At 36.9% G+C, this 18048-nt stretch overlaps 1 protein-coding gene and 1 long non-coding RNA gene across 5 annotated transcripts in view; one reads left to right on the top strand and one right to left on the bottom strand.

Moving 5' to 3' along the window:
• exd (extradenticle) overlaps positions 1 to 10835 on the top strand; it is a 52858-nt gene extending 42023 nt beyond the window's left edge. Inside the window, exons 5-8 of one of the 4 annotated variants that reach the window (XM_043420511.1) lie at positions 190 to 325; positions 794 to 890; positions 1593 to 1780; positions 6596 to 10835. In XM_043420511.1, the coding sequence (XP_043276446.1) occupies positions 190 to 325; positions 794 to 890; positions 1593 to 1780; positions 6596 to 6724 (550 nt within the window). In that variant the 3' untranslated portion in view covers positions 6725 to 10835. Of the gene's footprint in view, positions 1 to 189; positions 326 to 793; positions 891 to 1592; positions 1781 to 5009; positions 6442 to 6595 lie in introns of those variants that run through there. The other 3 variants (XM_043420512.1, XM_043420514.1, XM_043420513.1) reach the window with 3 other exon arrangements.
• A 2-nt stretch (positions 10836 to 10837) lies between these two features.
• LOC122411594 (uncharacterized) lies at positions 10838 to 13037 on the bottom strand. Its single transcript, XR_006261178.1, has 2 exons — positions 12719 to 13037; positions 10838 to 11138 (listed from the first exon to the last, which is right to left on the bottom strand). It is a non-coding gene; the product is annotated as an uncharacterized lncRNA (long non-coding RNA).
• Between the last annotated feature and the right edge of the window lie 5011 nt (positions 13038 to 18048).

An 18048-nucleotide genomic window follows, 5' to 3' on the forward strand; every position in this document is an offset into this window, starting at 1 on the left:
ATTATTGATAATCGTTGTTCATAGCCTTCCAAATGTTGTTGAATTTTTTCAGATTTTTATTGCATCACGAAGTACGGAAATTCCAATCAGATATAATTTTTGGTCGAGCCTATCCATCCAGTTATGCCTTAACACGATTCATTTTTCTTTTACTTTTTTTTAAAATAATTCTTTTATATTTTTTTACAGGCGCAAAAGACGAAACTTTAGCAAACAAGCCTCCGAGATTTTGAACGAGTACTTCTATTCACACCTAAGCAATCCTTACCCCAGTGAAGAAGCGAAGGAAGAACTCGCACGAAAGTGTGGTATCACGGTCAGCCAGGTATTACGAACTCTCATTAATTTGTCGTTGCTACCGTGCCAATTTCGGTGTCGGCTTATGTTGTATTTAAAATTTTCAATAACTTTATCAATTTTCACAAAAAGTCGTATACACAACAGTTTTTCGAGATTCTCTATCTAAAAACGAAGCAGTATGATTCACGATTCAAAATACCAGCCTCGAATGGCATCGTGTATAACCTTGAAAAAATTTCATCAAATACTTGTCGAGTTGCAAGATCAAAAGAAAGTTTGGGAATGGAATAAACAGCCTCGAGTGTCCCCAGAACCAAATGACTAGAATTTGGTAAACTTTTGGGGTACAATTTGATAAATAATTTGAAAACTGAATAAACTGAATAAAAAAACTACAAGCTGATCGATTTGGGGGGGGGGGAGGAATCAATTTAATCTTTTCCTTTACGATATTGATATGATTGTTGATTGATATATTTTCAATGCAATGCAGGTTTCCAATTGGTTCGGCAACAAGAGGATACGTTACAAGAAAAATATAGGAAAAGCACAGGAAGAAGCAAATTTGTACGCCGCTAAGAAGGCAGCTGGTAAGTTCGGTCGATCCGAAACGATCGAGAATCGATTGATCGATATTTTTTAATTCAATAATGGCACGGGGGGGTTGATTTTTTTTTGGCCAAATTGAATTTTTCCTACTTCAAGTTTAATTAAAAAAATTTATGAAAAACCTCCTTAGCATGCAAATTCCTGCACCGTTGGTTAAAACTGAGAAAAATTACTTCACGAAGAATCGATATGGTTGGTCGAAAGAAAAGAGTAAGAAAAAAAAGCGAAACTTGAAAGTTACGTTGCGACGCTGATTCTCATTACAGTAAATCATTTTGGCGAGTGACTTTAGTGCTCGTTCGTAAAGCGTTGGGTTTCGTAGCCTCGAGGCTCGGTTTGCCTCGCCATTATATCGTTCCCTCCAACAAATAAATCTCGGCGTCGCAGAGTTTCATTTGATCTTTATTTTTCTTCTTATTTTCTTTTTTCCATAAATTGAACGATACTTTCCCATCGCGTGTCTGAGCCGCGTTTCGTACTAAACGTTATTTCTAAAACGTCAAACTCTGTGAATAATTTTGTCCGGCCATTGTGAGCTCCGGCTCGTGTCCGAAGAACCTTTTCTTTCTTTTTTCTTCTCTTCAGTTTTTATTTCTTCCACTCACGGCTCAGAGAATCGGGGCTTTAAAAAAAGCAAATTCTGTGTCCCTCGATCTTTGTATGCACCGCGATCGTTTCTACAGCAGCTTTTGCAGGTGCGTCACCGTACAGTATGGGCGGAGCCAGCCAAGGAACACCGACGCCGATGATGTCACCCGCGCCACCTGGTGGACCTCAAGATATGGCCGGTTACGGAATGGGAATAAACGGAAGTGATTACGGCTCACAACCCTACAACGACGGCTCAATGGGCTACGATCCAATGCACCAGGTCAGCTGAACTTCTCGACCTTTAGGAGTTGCTCACCCAACGACAAATCTCTCTCTTTGTCTACTATTTACAAGTTCGCATCTTTAGGACCCAATGAAATTTCGGCACCAATTTAATTTACTGATTGGGAGGAAGTTTGAAATATCCTAAAATTGCTAAATCGAGCAGAGAAATTTCGTTGCAGTCCAACGATGCCGACACGAGCCTTACAATTTTGACATTTTTTGCTATGCTTTATTAACATCGGAGTTAATTGTCTCGGAGGATGAAGAAATTAAACTAATTAGACACGCACAAGTACGCGATTTGGCGGTTGGTAATGCACGTCGCGAACCAACTTGTTTCTCCCATAGAAGTAGAACTTTCCTACGAAAAACAAGTGAATGGTCCACAGACCGACGTTTCGTTTCAAACTCTCAGTAACGATCAATCGAACCACAGTTGCCCTTCGTTCTATTGCTAAAACCATCCGAACCGTTTGTATAAAAAATTCATAAAAGTGTCTCGGTCTTGACGTATCTTTATTCGCGGAAACTAAAATCCACGAAATTCCTTCATTCCATATTGTACGACATATGAAAAAAAAAAAAAAAAAAAAAAAGACACCAAGTGAACACAGCGAATAAAGGAAGTTTTTCAGTTCTTTTTTGGTCCGTGAAAGTGTGCAATAACGATATTCGCGAAGGAAGCTGAGATGTATTTTTTTTCCTTTCATTCTTTTTGCATACAACGGTAAAACTAGCTCATAACCATCGAATCGATACTACCAGGACGAACCATACACTTGCAATTACTGGAACATTCACTTGGCTCCTCGTTATTTCCTTTCGTTTTATTTATTGTTTTTTTTTTTTTTTTGGAATGAAAATTCCTCCGAGCTAAAGCTTCTCTGCGCATGTGCACGCTCTGACTTGTGTTTTTTTTTGAATTTTTTGCCAACTACCGCGACTGCACACGAACGGTGCAGTGATGCTTCCCGTGTTTCGTACTTTACTGGCAAACTATACGAGCATCCACCACCACTAGAATCCCTGTGGCCTGGGGTCTAACCGGTTGCGAGTTAGGGGAAAGGATTAAGAGTGTTTGTGTCTGGATCGCGCTCGATTTGTGTGCGCGCGCGCGTGTGTGCTTCTGTCTTTGTGTGCGTGAGTGAATCGTGTTTGCGCGGATGAGGATACGTGCCCGTGCGTTATCCACTGTTTTGGGGTGTTTTGCGTGGATATACTGGCTGCGTTGTTGCGATTCGGCTCGTAAAGATATGGGCTTACCCCGGGAGCGAGGCGAAGGACGAAAAGGTGGCGGGTCGCACCAGGATCGCGAGGGAACCTGGCAAGCCTGAAATTACTATGGGGCTCGTCGAGCTTCACTTCCATCTTCAGTCTCGCTCGCTCGGTTTCCCTCTCACTCACTCTTTCAACGCCATTACCTCTCCCGAAGCTGTGCGGTTGCTTAGTATGCATAGAAGTTCCAAAGTCACTCGTGCTCTGTCCTTTTTTCCTCGTCCAAAACTTCCCGTACACCCTGCTCACAGTATTATCCAAATAACTTGATATCTTCTCACGTACTTTCCACTTTTTTTTCCCTCAAATTATTCGAGCTTAAATCCTATGCTTGTAAAATTTTCGGTACTTCGCGAATACGCTGGAATCAAATCGCAGAATCTTTTGGCATCGAAGCTATTTTTCGAACACTCTTCGTCGATATTTTTCTCTTTTATTTTTATGGAAGATGAAAATATATTGTTTTCTTTTCCTTCTCAAATGTCAGTTGAGGTAGATCATGCACCAAACGATTTTCTTAAGAAAGTCTTGACACGTTTACACAGAGTTTGAATGGGCAGTCGACTGACACGCCTATCGAATTTTCAAGGCTTTTATTGGTTTTTTAGACAAACGTGTTTAAATATGAAGAAAAATACACAGGGCTATAGGGACTGTGCATAAAAATCGTTTATCTTTTCATATAACGAATGAACGCTTCTTACGAAGTTTATGCAAAAGTACACAATAACAATGGAGTATACAATGAAGGTCTGGGAAAAAATTCGAGACGATTGTCTTACTAGTAATAAAGATATATTCCGTTGAAGATTTAACGAAATTGGTAACGAGCACTCGTATAACTTCACATTTGCTTATTTCGGCATTTTGTTTCTTCTTGGCTTGTCCCATTCCTGTCATAGTCTTCTGTTTTTTTTTTTTTTTTTTTTTTTTTTATTATCATTATTAATACTTTAGTATTTTCGCCAGGGACGAATGAAATTTGGGGTCCAGTCAGTGATGGATCCCGGATGAATAAATGGCTTGTAATTTTGTTCGGCAAAAAATGAGTTGAAAAAATTAATTTACGATTTCGAATAAATAACTCTGACATTAATTTGGAGTGATGATATCTTCAATTAGGAAGTAAAAATCGATCCTTCGGGCATGATCTACCTCAACTCCCACGAAGTTTATCCAGTTTATCGTTCGACATTTGCTTTGGTTTGTTCACCCGAACCTCCCGAGATGGTCACTCGCAATAATTCGCGTCGATATAAGCGCCTAATAATCGAAGTTCAAGCTCCCTACTAACTTTTGTGTGTTTCATTAATCATCGTTCTATTCTGCGTTAACTCTACGCTTCAATAAATCGTCCGCACATTTGGAGCACACCTATGGCACCTGTATCATCGGTATATCGTCATTATCATCGTCTTTCGAATTGCATTTTACGTTGTTTTTGTTCCTTTCGTTGTGAAGAACGCGCGGGGTAAAAAAGAAGAATTGGTGATCGAACGGGATCATATGAGTAAACAAAATTTTTCTCTCGCGTATCGACGACCACCAATGGAAACTTGCCATTCCTGATCGCTGCTTTTTCGATCGTAAAAAAACAATAAATAAATGACATGCAGTCAAATAATCATTGTTCACGACTCGATCACCGGTTCATAAGAATCTTATCGCTCACATGGAAATTTTCTGCAACGCGGGTGCAGCCCCATGTTTAGTAAATTTTAGTGAAACTCTCTTCTTTCGAATTCTCTTTTTTATGACGTGACGAATCGACGAATCGGGAGCCTTGTGGTGTGTCAGGTTTCGTTAAATTACGTTTAAAAGGAGAAAAAAATAAAAAAAAAAATAAGAAACAAAGAAATAAAAACACCAAGTAAAACGAAAAACATGTGAAACGAATGAAATGAAAACCGACTGATAAATCGGTCTCGTGTCTGTATATTGTTTTACAGTGACGTGACAAGCGACTTCCGTATCGTCGTTAACACACACAACACAAGGGTCGACCCGAGCTGCGATTGTGCATGGATATCTTCTCTAATCAAGAATTTGGACTAAATCCAACAAGCACAATCCAATTAAATCGATCATATACGCAAATAAATAAAGCAAAACGATCATTTCCTCGTTGCAATATCTTCGGTTATTCCGAAGCCGTTAGTGCAATAAAATATATCGCGTCTCATTTATATATTTTACACATAATATAAATATATATATTATATATTTTTATGATATATATATCTATATAAATATTCATATTACTCTTGTTTGTTTTTCGTGCTTCTCGTCGCTTTAAAAAAACAACAACAACAACAAAACGAAGAAAACTTTGTCTCCCACCTTCTCTCCATCTTCATTATTCATACACGTTTTTTCTACACATTTTTGTAGTCGGGGAAAAGGTAGAAAAATCATCATAGCGCAATTGTTGCTCCCACGTATTCGAATCGCGAATGTGCTTGATATCATTTTGTTCGAAAATATTTTCTCACGTCGAGACGGGTGAGACATCGTTCCTAATACCACCGAGCGCAATCTCGCTATGACTTGTCCTATTAGTTTTTAAAACTTCACGAGTGCGACTCGATTTTTTATCTTTTTTTTCGTACGATTCGTTACATTTGACCTGGGGGAACGCGATCGGTCAAGTCGATTTCCAAGAGACATGCAATGTCGTTATTTTTACTTCCATTCAGCGTATGCTTGTAAAATAAGATCGTGGAATGTGAAATAATCATGAGAAATTATCGCATTAATTGCATTTTGAATTTCAAGTTTTTCGTTGAATCGGAAATTCGAAATAACTTGTCGGTTTCTATCGGCAGCATTGGTTTAATGCCCATTTCACTTTTGGCTCTGAGGAATCCTCAAAAAAACATGTAAATTATGATGATGCGAGCTCCATCCAGTGACTTCGTAATTCGAATATAAAATGTGTTTCATTTATTTACAATTGGTTTTTTGAAATGAGGAAAAACCCTGGTCGCATATCGTTAGCTGAATTATACACTTTTAACATCGATTAGTGGCGAAAAATATTTTTGGGAATTAAAACGAATGATTGGACAGAGTCGTATGCAATGTATGAAAAAAAAAAAAAAATCGTATAGATATAGAATAAATATTTATAATTAAGAAAATAGAGTTTCGAAAGTGTTGGGAAAACTTCGTGTATCTCGCATGTGTGGCTGCATGCAGAATCAAGCATATTTATCTCTGGTATAAAGGCGTTAGTCTACGTGTGTGCGTTATTATTATGATGGAATTTGAAAATGAATGTAAAAGATAATTGGGGTTGGAAATGAGCGAGTGGACGATGAAGATATGTGGTCGAAGACGTTATTTATTCCGTTTGGTTGAAAAAATAAAATGAGGAATGATCCTAGTCTCGTTAGGTTGGGTTATTTTTAGCAAGAGAGATTCTCGTTGAAAAGGAAAAATAAAGAGAGAGAGAGAGAACGATAAATTTTTATTTATTTTATAAAAGAGAATGATTTGGGCCAAATTATTTGACATGAAATCAAAATTGACGCAGGGCAAGGCATTGGCTGGGGGGCCAGGATGGATGCAGCAACGCGAGGCTGTTCCCGAATTTCCGCCGCTCCACGATTCAGCCGATTCCGATTCCGACCGAGAAACTAACGAGAAAAGTTCGCGAATCTAGAAAGAAAGTTGTTTCACAGTCGATCCTAATGTTACTCTGTGAATGAATGAGCCTCGAGATACTCGTGCGAGCGTATGAACAGCGAAAACGGAACACCCGAGTTGTGTGCGAGAGTTCAAAAGTAGGGAAACGAAAAATGGGAAAGAGCGGGAGGGGGGAGGACAGAGAAAGAGTGAAAAGGAAGGAAGAGAAAGAGAAAATGTTATTTCGACGCACACACGGATCGAGAAGAAAAAAAAACTTGGAATATCGAGCCGTTTATTATTGTGTATGCTATAGAGAATGCTTTTATCGATTTGTCCATTCGTTATTGTCGAATACTCAAATTATTTGGTGCCTTCAATTGAAAAGAATCATTTTTTAATAATTATTCCGATCGAAGTAATCCTGAAAACTTTTCAGATATCAAAACATTAAGCGAAGCTCGAGCTTCACTTTTGCCTATTGATTCTCCAAAAAAATGCATCCAAATTATTTTTTTTATTCGAGCTCTCCGTATAGTTTATGTTCCAAGATTTTGACATCTTCAAAATCTTCACTTTCGTCCTTGATTATTCCTTCTTATCTTCCTTTTTTTTCACTTACTCGGTCGCGTTCATTGACGACGACGACGACGACGACGACCACCACCATCTTAATATTATCACGTTATTCAATTTTCATTAATCAGCGATTCCCAACGACAATACCTTTTTTTATATACGTTCCGTGACAATCCAATTTATGTTGAAAAGTTGTATGTGTATACACGCACATAAAGTCGTGTGTGTGTGTATATATACACAGCAGACATATATGTATATGCATGCCTCGTAATTTCCGGAATGCCGCTTGCATCCGGATCACAATACCATCCTTATCATTTTCGTTGTCGAGCAGTCGACGATAAGCACGAAATTACATTAAACTTCGTTCGCCCTCGTTTATCTTTTTATTGTTACTATTTCTGTTTGTTTTTTCTCTCTTTCTTGTTTAAATCTTCACTTCGCTATTTTTCATCATCGATCCAAGCTCCACTTATCGTATTCTCAAATTTATTTCTCATTTGCGAATAATTTCGTCAGTTGTAACGTCGAGTTTACATTTAAATGTCTGTTATTTCACACGTTGCCAAGTTTTTTCACGTTTTCAACCACGTTTTCGTTACGCAAGTGTATGTGTACCCGTCGTGCGTGTGTATATCGATGTTTGACCGCATAATGACAAAATGTATTTACACATTTCCGTTGTACACTCTCGTAGATCGATCGAAAAATCGATTAATTTCCAATTTTCCATTTTTTTCAAGGACAAGGAAAAAAATTAAAAAAAAAAAAAAAAAAAACAATTAAGAAGGAACAATGTGCGACCGTTGGTATTTTTTTCAGGAGCTGTCGCCTTGAAATCGTTAGAAGATACCGGAAAGCACATACACGAAATAAGAAAGAAAAAACGAAAAAACCAAGTAACAATGAAATAAGCAGATTTTTTTTATGAAAAGAAAAAACAAAGAGACAAGGATACGATGAAACAACTGAATTACGGATCCACGAATAAAATTGCAAACTTCTCACGCAATATCTATCGATCACCGTACAGTCTGTGATCTGAAGGTTCGCTCCGAGCGTGGACGAGCTATACGAACTAAGATCGATATTAAAGTTAATAAGTCGTACGTATTTTGCACGAGACAAGGAGTGTCTCGTAAAGGGGAAAAAAAAAAAAACACCTGTGCATATGAAACAAAACGCGATCGTAAGAAAGTCCTGAATTATCAGCAAATCGTGTGATCAACGATCGGTAATCGAAGAAGCAGAAAATCATTATTTCCGTCGAAAAGCGATGCCTCAAGCAGGAAACTCAAGAAAATTGTGAGAAATCATTTTGCAAAGTTTCTTATATATTCCAGTTATGAAAAACAAAACGCAACAAAACAAAACCAAGTTTTTGAAACTAGTTTCTACGAAATTGTGCTCTTCCTTACCGATCGTAGGTCGAAAAACGAATATGGGACAAAAATATTTGAAAGCACTTTTCGAGACGTTCCCTGTGTCTATACCGCCTTTGTCCCCCCAATTTAAAAAATTCCCTTTCCGAAAAGTCAAAGCGTAGGTGAAAGAAACCATAGTTCGAGAAGAAGCAAAAGAAAATAAACAGAAAATTATTCGAGATGGCGATTCGAGAGCGCGAAAAAAAAGATTTAAAAAGAAAAGCAAAAACATTTTAAAAACAGCGAAAGAGAGAAAGAAATATAATAAGAAAGAGGGAAACGAAGCAATGGTCCTGCGACACAACACTGATGTATACGATTTTTCAACATGAAAATATATATTGTAGCTATACATATAGAAGGTATATATATATACACCCATATATATATATATATATTATATATATATTTAAAGACTTTAGGCAGATGTAATGGCTAAAGACATCACTATAAACGGCGTTGCTATTATCAACTATTGATTATATTTACTATTATTGCCATTATTATTAACGTGATTATTACATTTTTACAATTGTATTATTATTGTAATTGCTAGGCGTCGTGATATGGTGAAGAAAAGAGCATAACGAAATGAAAACTTGGGCCTATTTTTTCATATCTTTTCATTTTATTTTATGAATATTTCGTTTTTTTTTTGTCAAATCATTTGACTCGTTGATTTTTCTTTTTTTCAATTCTTCCTCTTCTCGAAATCATCCCACAATTGTACGATTTCGTTGCACGAGCGCGAACCCCGACATCCGGGGAAACGTAACGAACGATAATCACGACGGAGATGATCATTGTGACGATAAAATGAAGTTAGAAATAAAGTAAAATAAAAGGATACACTCACATACGAAACAGAGAGGTGGGGGGGGGGGGGGGGGGGATGAAAAAAAACAACAATTGCGCCGATGGACGAACGACGATACATAACTAACTTGTAGGAGAAGGATAACCATTTTATTGTATAAAATTCAAAAGAAAAAACGGAACGAATGACGAAACTAAGGTATGAAGATTATCCTACGAAGAGATAAGGCGGTTAACACTGTTAATAATATAAAATAATGAGAAAAAAAAACGAAGTTAAAAAAAGGAAATTAAAAAAAAAAAAAAAACGTAAAATAAAAAAAAACACGTCGCAGGTGGAATTCTTGGCCAACGATCGCACACGAGTCTGTGAGATCGGGTAAAAAAATGTGAAATTGAAAAATAGGAAGAACTTTACGAGTGTTGATAAAAACTAGACTCGTCGATGGTTTTCATTGACCGAGTCGTCCACCCACGGCGACCAGTACAAGTGCATTTGGCACAGCTAGTATACGAAGACAAAGTGCGCCGGACGGATATTTCGCTGTAAGCGATGTTCTCTCCTTGGTGCGTCCCTTAGGCACTATCTAACGTTTAAATAAATGCTGGATTAAAGATGAAAAGAAAAAGATGAAATTAAAAAAGAAGAGACGGAATGATACGGACGGTGCTGATCCTGTGAACGCGATGCAAGTGAAGAAGAGAAATAAGTTGCTGAACTCTGAACTTTTGGTGGATATGCTATGAGTGTGTGTGCGTGTTTGAGGACGAAAGAAAAAAAGAAATATTCATATTTTCTTGTTCCCCAGAATTCCTTCGATATCTCTTTCCTCCTGAATCACCAAAAAATATTCCTCTCATGGAGATCCCCGAGAGATACTTTTCACTTTCTTCGCAGAATAGGAAAAAAAGCAAGCTCTTTCGACAATTTCATCTTTTTTCGTTATCTTCGTTCCTCGATTATGAATTTGTAAGCGGTGCCACGATGTGAGAGCTCTTTTTCGTCCAACGTCGAAATAAAAAAAAAAAAAAAAACGCTCTTTGCTCGATGAATTTTTGCACACGGGAATTTTTTTCATCAATCGTTTCAACTTGTTTTCTTGTTTTTTTTTTTTTCGTTTCTTTTGTTTTGTACGGAACTCTCGTGTCTCGGAATTGAAACTAGATCAAAAGCGTTCTCGATGTTGGAAGGATCGAAATTTATGAAAAAAGATAATTAGGAAGAGAGGGCCCACGTCGCGATCCGAGATACGGAAGTATACCACAGGATATCATTGTAACGATTGAAAACATTATGATAAACTCAATAAAAGGCTATAAAATTAATATTCCTTTTCAATTCTCTTTATTTCAGTCCCAATTGATTGTCCACTTCAACAGGTTCAAAAATTAACATATTCACTGCGCCAAGTTGATATTTATAAAAGTCATTCTGTGAGATTACTACATCGTTATTCACTAAATTTCAAAACCACTAGCCGTTCATCATTTTGAATATTTTCCAGAACGTTCGGCGAGGTATTTTCCATAAAATATTGAGCAGTTGTATCGTTACTTTTCATTGAGAGTCTGGAAATTCTACACGGTAATAATCTTCTCCAAAGAATGATTTAAATGACATTATCAATTCTGAGAAAACAATAAGAAAAATGAATTACTCTGGTACTTTTCACAATTGAAGGTAGAATGTGAGAATATATAGGGCTTAGTTCTTTTTGAATTTCTAAACATTGTCAGGCATTTCTTCAATTCCAAAATGGAGTAAGTTGTATCGAGGCTCAGATGTTAAGGTAACTCCTGTACTGCATGCTAGTCAAATGAGCGCTAAATTTTCAAAACGCTTTTAGACCAAGTTCAACGTACCGATTAAAATGATTGTTAGTAGATATGTATTCAAGCATATCTTATTAACGTGAAAAAATATATAAAATATTAGTTTTGCAAAATTATCAACTGATAGATGCAAATTTCCATTTCACAGGTATTTTCACAGGTATTTTTCAAAGAATCATCTCTATTTTTTAACCGATTTTATTGCACCGAGTCTCATTTTGTTCCTCAACTGATCCTTTACGAATTCACCATGCAGATTTTCCTTTAAACTTATTCCTGAGAGAAATTATGAATGAAAAAGTTTTTTCACTTAATGAACCATTAGCTACAACAGTGAAACGACTGAGTTAAAAAAATAACTACATGGTGGATTCATAGAGGACCGGTTGACGAACAAAATGAGACTTGTTGCAATAAAATCGATGATAAAACGCAGATAATTCTTTGAAAAATACCAGTGAAAATGTGTCAGTGTGGAAATTTGCATTTATCAGTTGATGGTTTTGCAAAACTAGCGTTTTTAATATTTTTACATCTTAATGAGATATGTTGTAATACAAATCCACTAACAATACATTTAATCGGTACGTTAAACTTGGTCCAAAAGCGTTTTTAAAATTTAGCACTCATTTGACTAGCATGCAGTACAGGAGTTACCTTAAGGAATTGAAAATAGAGTTTAGTATAACGGAATGTGCAGAGCTCAGACGTTTTTTGAAATTTCCAATTTTGTGACAAGCATTCTTGCAGTTGTCTTTGTACAGCGAACAATGAGATCTCTTAAATGAACTATAGCGACACAAATGCTTGGAAAGTTCAGAGTAATTTCTGACAGATAAATTTTGCGCTGACCATCTGAATTTCTGTAATGAAAAAAAACGTTGAAGCAACAGTGATTTGTTTTTAAGGAATTGAAAACTCATTATTCTATCATTTTTCCCTATCATTTTCCTGTGAATAATAACTATGTTACCAACACCAACAGTTTTTCCAATAATATTAATAATTGTTTCGGAGGGAGAGTAAAGAAACCAATTCCCCACATGCAGTCAAATAAGGAAAAGATGTTTCGAGGTACCTGAGAAATTTCTCATTCACAGTAAGTAAACATATGTTCAAATTTTAATATGAAAAAACTAGAATGTAGCAGAGAACTGGACTTTGAGTAACTCATTTTTGGACTCTTGATTTACCGTTATAAACTGAAAATACAATTGAAAAATTGAAAGAATTAAGCTTTTTTTGGGGTTATTTGAAATACGATTCGGCACCACTGTACAGTGGAATAACGACTGTAAGAAGACTCAAACATGAGTTTTTCTTGTTTGTATATCTAGTAAAATGCTAATCAAGCACAACATTTATTTTCACTTTACTTCGAAAATTAATTTGTCACGCTTTGAATATTCCTCCTCCATTTTTTAGATTTTCCAGCAAAATCGTTTGTACACGCAGCGGCCTGCAAAATGTCTCCCGTGACACTTCGATCTGAACAATTCGTCTATCGTCGCGGCTGCTCCAAATCAAATTTTTTTTTTCCAACGATATTCTTTCTTTTATCAATCTACCTCTGTACAGTTGTCAATTCGACGCTATCATTTTTTTCTTCCTTGTGGAATTCCAAAAATGATGATGAACGCCACCTACCAGAACGCGTAGTTGTTTACTGCGACTGTGCGGCGTCGCACGATCGTAGCCAGGGTTGTAACTTGTGATCACGCATGCGTATGCTTGTATAGAAAGATTTTCTGTGTTATAGCGTATATGACGTGATTTTCCTCCATCGTTTTTTCCCAAACCCAGCACATTGATATATATTTCAAAAAATAAAAAAGCCTGAGAAACAACAAGCTCGGTGTAAACATTCTCGTCCAAATTATTCAATAGTCAACCCCCAGAATATCTCTACGTTATCAGAGAAACGCTCGATGTAGGATTGCGACGCTGCCAAAAAATTTATTTCTTTCGATTTGTCATTTTGTCATTCTGCTCCTTCGAGCGAATACAATATTTTTCGATCCCAACAATATTGCTGCATCGCACAAGCGATGGTATGAATAAAACGAAAACTGCAAATCGAAATAAAAAAGAGAAGCAATAAAATAAAATTCGATCATTTTTCTACAATGTTAAAAAAATGGAGATAAATCGAAGTGCAAACGTCAAATAGACGATTCGCCCGAGTTCTATTTATAGGTGACCGTAGCGCAGTGGTTAGCGCTCCCGACTGGGGTTTCGAGGATCCCGGGATCGAGTCCCTTCTTGGCATGGAATTTTCTCTCATCGTCGCTGAACGTCGTTCGTATCCCTGAACCCTACATAAAAGGAGTATGGCAGTTCTTGGGCTGGCCGTCCACATAAATGATGTATCCGAGTGGTGACGAAAAAACGTTGTTTGGGTTGTCCAACGTTCGCACCAGTCTCGAAGTCGAAGCCCACAAATGTGGCAAATACGGAAAAAGCTGCACGGGAACGGTCGACCGTGGCAAGCGCACGTGTGAGCAGAGCCCTATGAGAGAGGCGAGTCTCAGTCAAAGCCCACCAATGGGGTGGCAAACTAATGTGGGACGGTGTCGCTAACGAAACAAGATGTTGTCCGTATCTCAAGGGGGGAACGCGCATGTTTCAGTATCCAAGACGATTTAACGAAGAGAGAAATTCCGCGCTGGGTTGGGTTAGAGACCGGGGAACTCGAGGTCTCGAGTTGGAAAAACGGTCACCTTTTTTTGACGCAGTTTTATTAAAAAAAAAAAAAAAAAAAACTAGAAAGTGGTATTAACAATATATTTTCAGGAAATATGTGAAAAAATTTAAAAGCATTATTAATATTTTAATACATTATTTATTGTTTTTTTTTTTGTCGTTTTTCTTTTCTTTTTTGTTTCGTTTTTTCCTTAAAAAAAGAATGAACTTGAAATTGTTTGGGTCGTTTTTTTGTTGGATTCTGGCGAGTAATGACTGGGCATTTTCGAAGCGACGATACACACTAAGTTGCAAATTGAACTAACTATTTATATATGCATAATATTTATATATAATGTAGGTACTCCGATACTGCATAATACATAGTTTAATAACGCATTTTTACGTCTCTTTCGTAATCAATATATCAATATTCAATATATTGATATATCAATATATCAATAAACTCTCGTTTCATCAATCACGCTCGAGTCGCATTTATGGCTCTAAGAATTAAAGTTTCTCTTGCATACAAGTTGTTTTTGTTGTCCTTTTTTGTTGTTGTTTTAGTATTTTTCTTCGAATCTTAAATCACTTCTAATTTCTCGAGTATCGCTCCTTCGCACTAATATGGCAGATGCGCGTTCTCACAGAATTCTCTGCATTTTACCATTTGGTTCTCATTCATCGTTTTTTTTCTTTCGTTTCATTTCTTTTTGCTTATTATGATTATTATTATTTTAATAATTATAATAATCGATGGCACGTGCGCGTCACTGAAACAAGATCTCGATTATAAATGTTCTCGCCCATCTCTTCGCGTGTATCCCTCCATCTCGTTGACCACTGACATGGCGACATGACCGACGAGAAAAAACGGAACTAAGGAACGCCTAAATATGAGGTTACGATTATTAACAATATTCGCGAGAAATTTCCGATTCCCGCGATATTTTAGTCGAGAGACGATACGATTCTTCGGCTCAACGGTCAAAATGGAATGGAATTGTTCATACGTTTATAGGAAATTTTAGTAACGAGGTATGGGAATGAATGTTTTTTTTTCGTCTCTCCTGCACATCGTTCAAAACATTCGCTCGTGACGCGCACGTTCTATACATTATTTATATATAATATAAAGGTACAATCTTTTCTCGAGAAACAGGTGTTTTTTTTTCGTCTTTTGTTGTTCTTGTTGTTGTTGTTGTTGTTGTTGTTGTTGTTGTTGTTGTTGTCGTTTTTGTTGGTATTTTCATAATAAATATACAATAAGTTTACAATAAATCGAAAAGCTCGAAGAAATAGTTGTACGGGAAAAAACAGGAGACCTTTCGCTAAACGTTGTTGTGCACTTAACCTCTCAGGGCGGAGTTTCTGGTTTCCCGTAATGACCGAATTATTATTGAAAATTCAATTCAACGAATTAAAAAAGTAAAGGAATTTTAATTGAACAAAAATGCTTAACGAAGTCATCGTCCACTTTTTTCACTCTTCACTTTTTCGAAACGTCGGAATTGTAATTCGGACTTTTTGGCACGAAAAAACCGAAGATGATAGAAATCACGACCCGTTTTCACTCGCACAACCATTTGACCGAACTTCCATACTTCTGCTCTATTCTTTCGTATCTCTGCGATCGTGAATTTACCGTTCTCATCTTTCGTTCCTAGGTTTGTCTCATTTTTTTCACGTATTCTTAGCTCGCTCTCTTTCTCTCGTTTTTTCATTTACTTATTTTTGTCGTGTTAAACTCTATACCGTTTAAAGTTAGTTTATTCAAAGTTAAAGCTTTCAATGGTTTTTTTTCGTCATTTATATAATTTTATAACAACGGGCTGCAATATATCGAGCGGTTGCGGCCACAGGACAGACATTCAAACACACTCGTCGCATATATGCCCTCACAATCGTACCGGTCACTCGCGCGCGCGCACACAGGACACAGAGTCGTCGAGCTTCCGTTGACCTTGCTTTTCTTTTCGATTTTCGAATCCCCCGTCCTCTTTCAAACAATTTTCTAACGATCTTCCACCGCCGTTCTATTTTTCTTCTTCCTTCAATTTTTCCCTGACGACTTGTCTACTCGAGTTTTGATCTAGAGTCGCGGCAGCGACTCTTTCGTTTACCCGGAGCAACCCCTTTCCCCTTCCTTTGCGCCATTCCCAAGATCTCGCAGTTTTAAACTCGCCCACTTTATAAGCGTCAACGCGTTCGAAAAGAGACTGGAGATTAAAATTTGAAAGAAATTAACCAGGCTTGAACAATGGTTTTCGTGTCGGGCTGACACAGCTGGGCTTTCCTCTCACGCACGACGGTCATCGATTTGAACAATTTCCATGTATGATTCGCATAACTCACGTCCGTATTATTATTTCTTTTTATTATATAACGACCCGCGTGAGTCGGCCAAAATCTATGATTTTATTTTTTCACGTGTACACGTTGGATGACGAATCGCGAGTATAAACACACGCAAACGATTTTTCGTAGCGACTAAAGAATTTTTTCTCCCCTCTCCCAATGACTCGTTAACTCCGTCAAGATTTTTCAACCGGCTGATTTTCAGTCGGGATTCATTTCCAATCCAACGTGTATACGTCAAGTTCGTAGAATTTCGGGCTAACCCGCCGCACGAGCTTCGCTTGTCCGCTGCGCGCCCTGAATAAGTTGAGAATCACGTTTCTTTTGTTTGTCTAACGAATTTTTAGTTATTAAGGCAACTCTTTTTACACATTTAAAGATTCATCGTCGTTTTTCACACTCCTTAATAATCCTCAGTATCTTTGACCTTCGGTTTCTCCCTCATTGTCTCTTTCTCACCTATTTCGAGCTTCGAATTCCGAGATTAAAACTGCCATCGAGAAAACAACGGTTTCATGTATCTCTTTTGAGTGATTCCCAACTGAGAACGCGAATGCTGCTACATATTTATTCGACCGGAGCGGCACAAGAAAACTTTATCGCCTCTCCGTGTAAACTTTTTAATAACCAGGAGAGAGCCTTTCAATATCACGAACAAACGAATCAACGTAAAAACAGTGAATAAACAAGAAATATTTAGATCTCGTTCGTAACCATGTTCACTTGACGCTTCACACGACACAGCTTGTTATTTTACTTTATCGTTCGAGCCGTGTACTTATGGATTGCCAGGTGTACATCGAATTTTTCTTTTCTTTTTTTTTTTTTTTCCAAGAAACGTCAGACTCATACGACAAACGAGACAAGACAAATATGTTATAAAAACAAAATATATACATATTCATATATACATATAGTATTTTCTGAATAATATATATGTATATATAGAAATACATATATAACTGTATATGCGTATATATATGAACGAACAACTTTTTCAATCGATTCGGTTATTTAGAGATCAAAGTGTGTCAACGAATCCGATTATTTGCAAAAGTATGAAATTCTATCGAGCTCTCATAATAGCCCGAGTCTAGTGACGAAGTGTGATTATTATCGACAGGGTTACTCAATTAGTGGTAGTGTTACACTCGTCATATTCTTTTCATTTATACCGTATATATAACAATAATAATAATGATAATAATGACAATAATAATGATATTGATAAATTAATTGCAATAAATAACGATCAATAAATTATAATAGTCGTAATGTTAATAATCATATTATTAATAATAATATGTATGTGTATTATGTACGTGTATTTATAGTATGTATATATTATATATATATATATATATTTATGTTTATATATATATATATAGATAAGTAGAAAAACCCTTAATCTTTAGTATTTTCTTTTACGTGTCTTCCTTTGTTATTTTTTCATTTATTAAATGCGAGTAATGAAATCGTACGTTCAATCGGTTTACCAATGATTTGAGGCTCACTAATCGATGGACACACTCGCGCACAGATGCACACTTCCACTCGCGACACACATACGCAAACTCATTCGCGAACAACCTCTCCCATTCGCTCTTTTTCTGTCTAATATTCTTTCTCTCGCTGCCCGCTGCCCCCCCCCTCCTCCTCCCTC

This window comes from Venturia canescens, chromosome 5, assembly GCF_019457755.1.
Source record: "Venturia canescens isolate UGA chromosome 5, ASM1945775v1, whole genome shotgun sequence".
NCBI lineage: Eukaryota > Metazoa > Arthropoda > Insecta > Hymenoptera > Ichneumonidae > Venturia > Venturia canescens.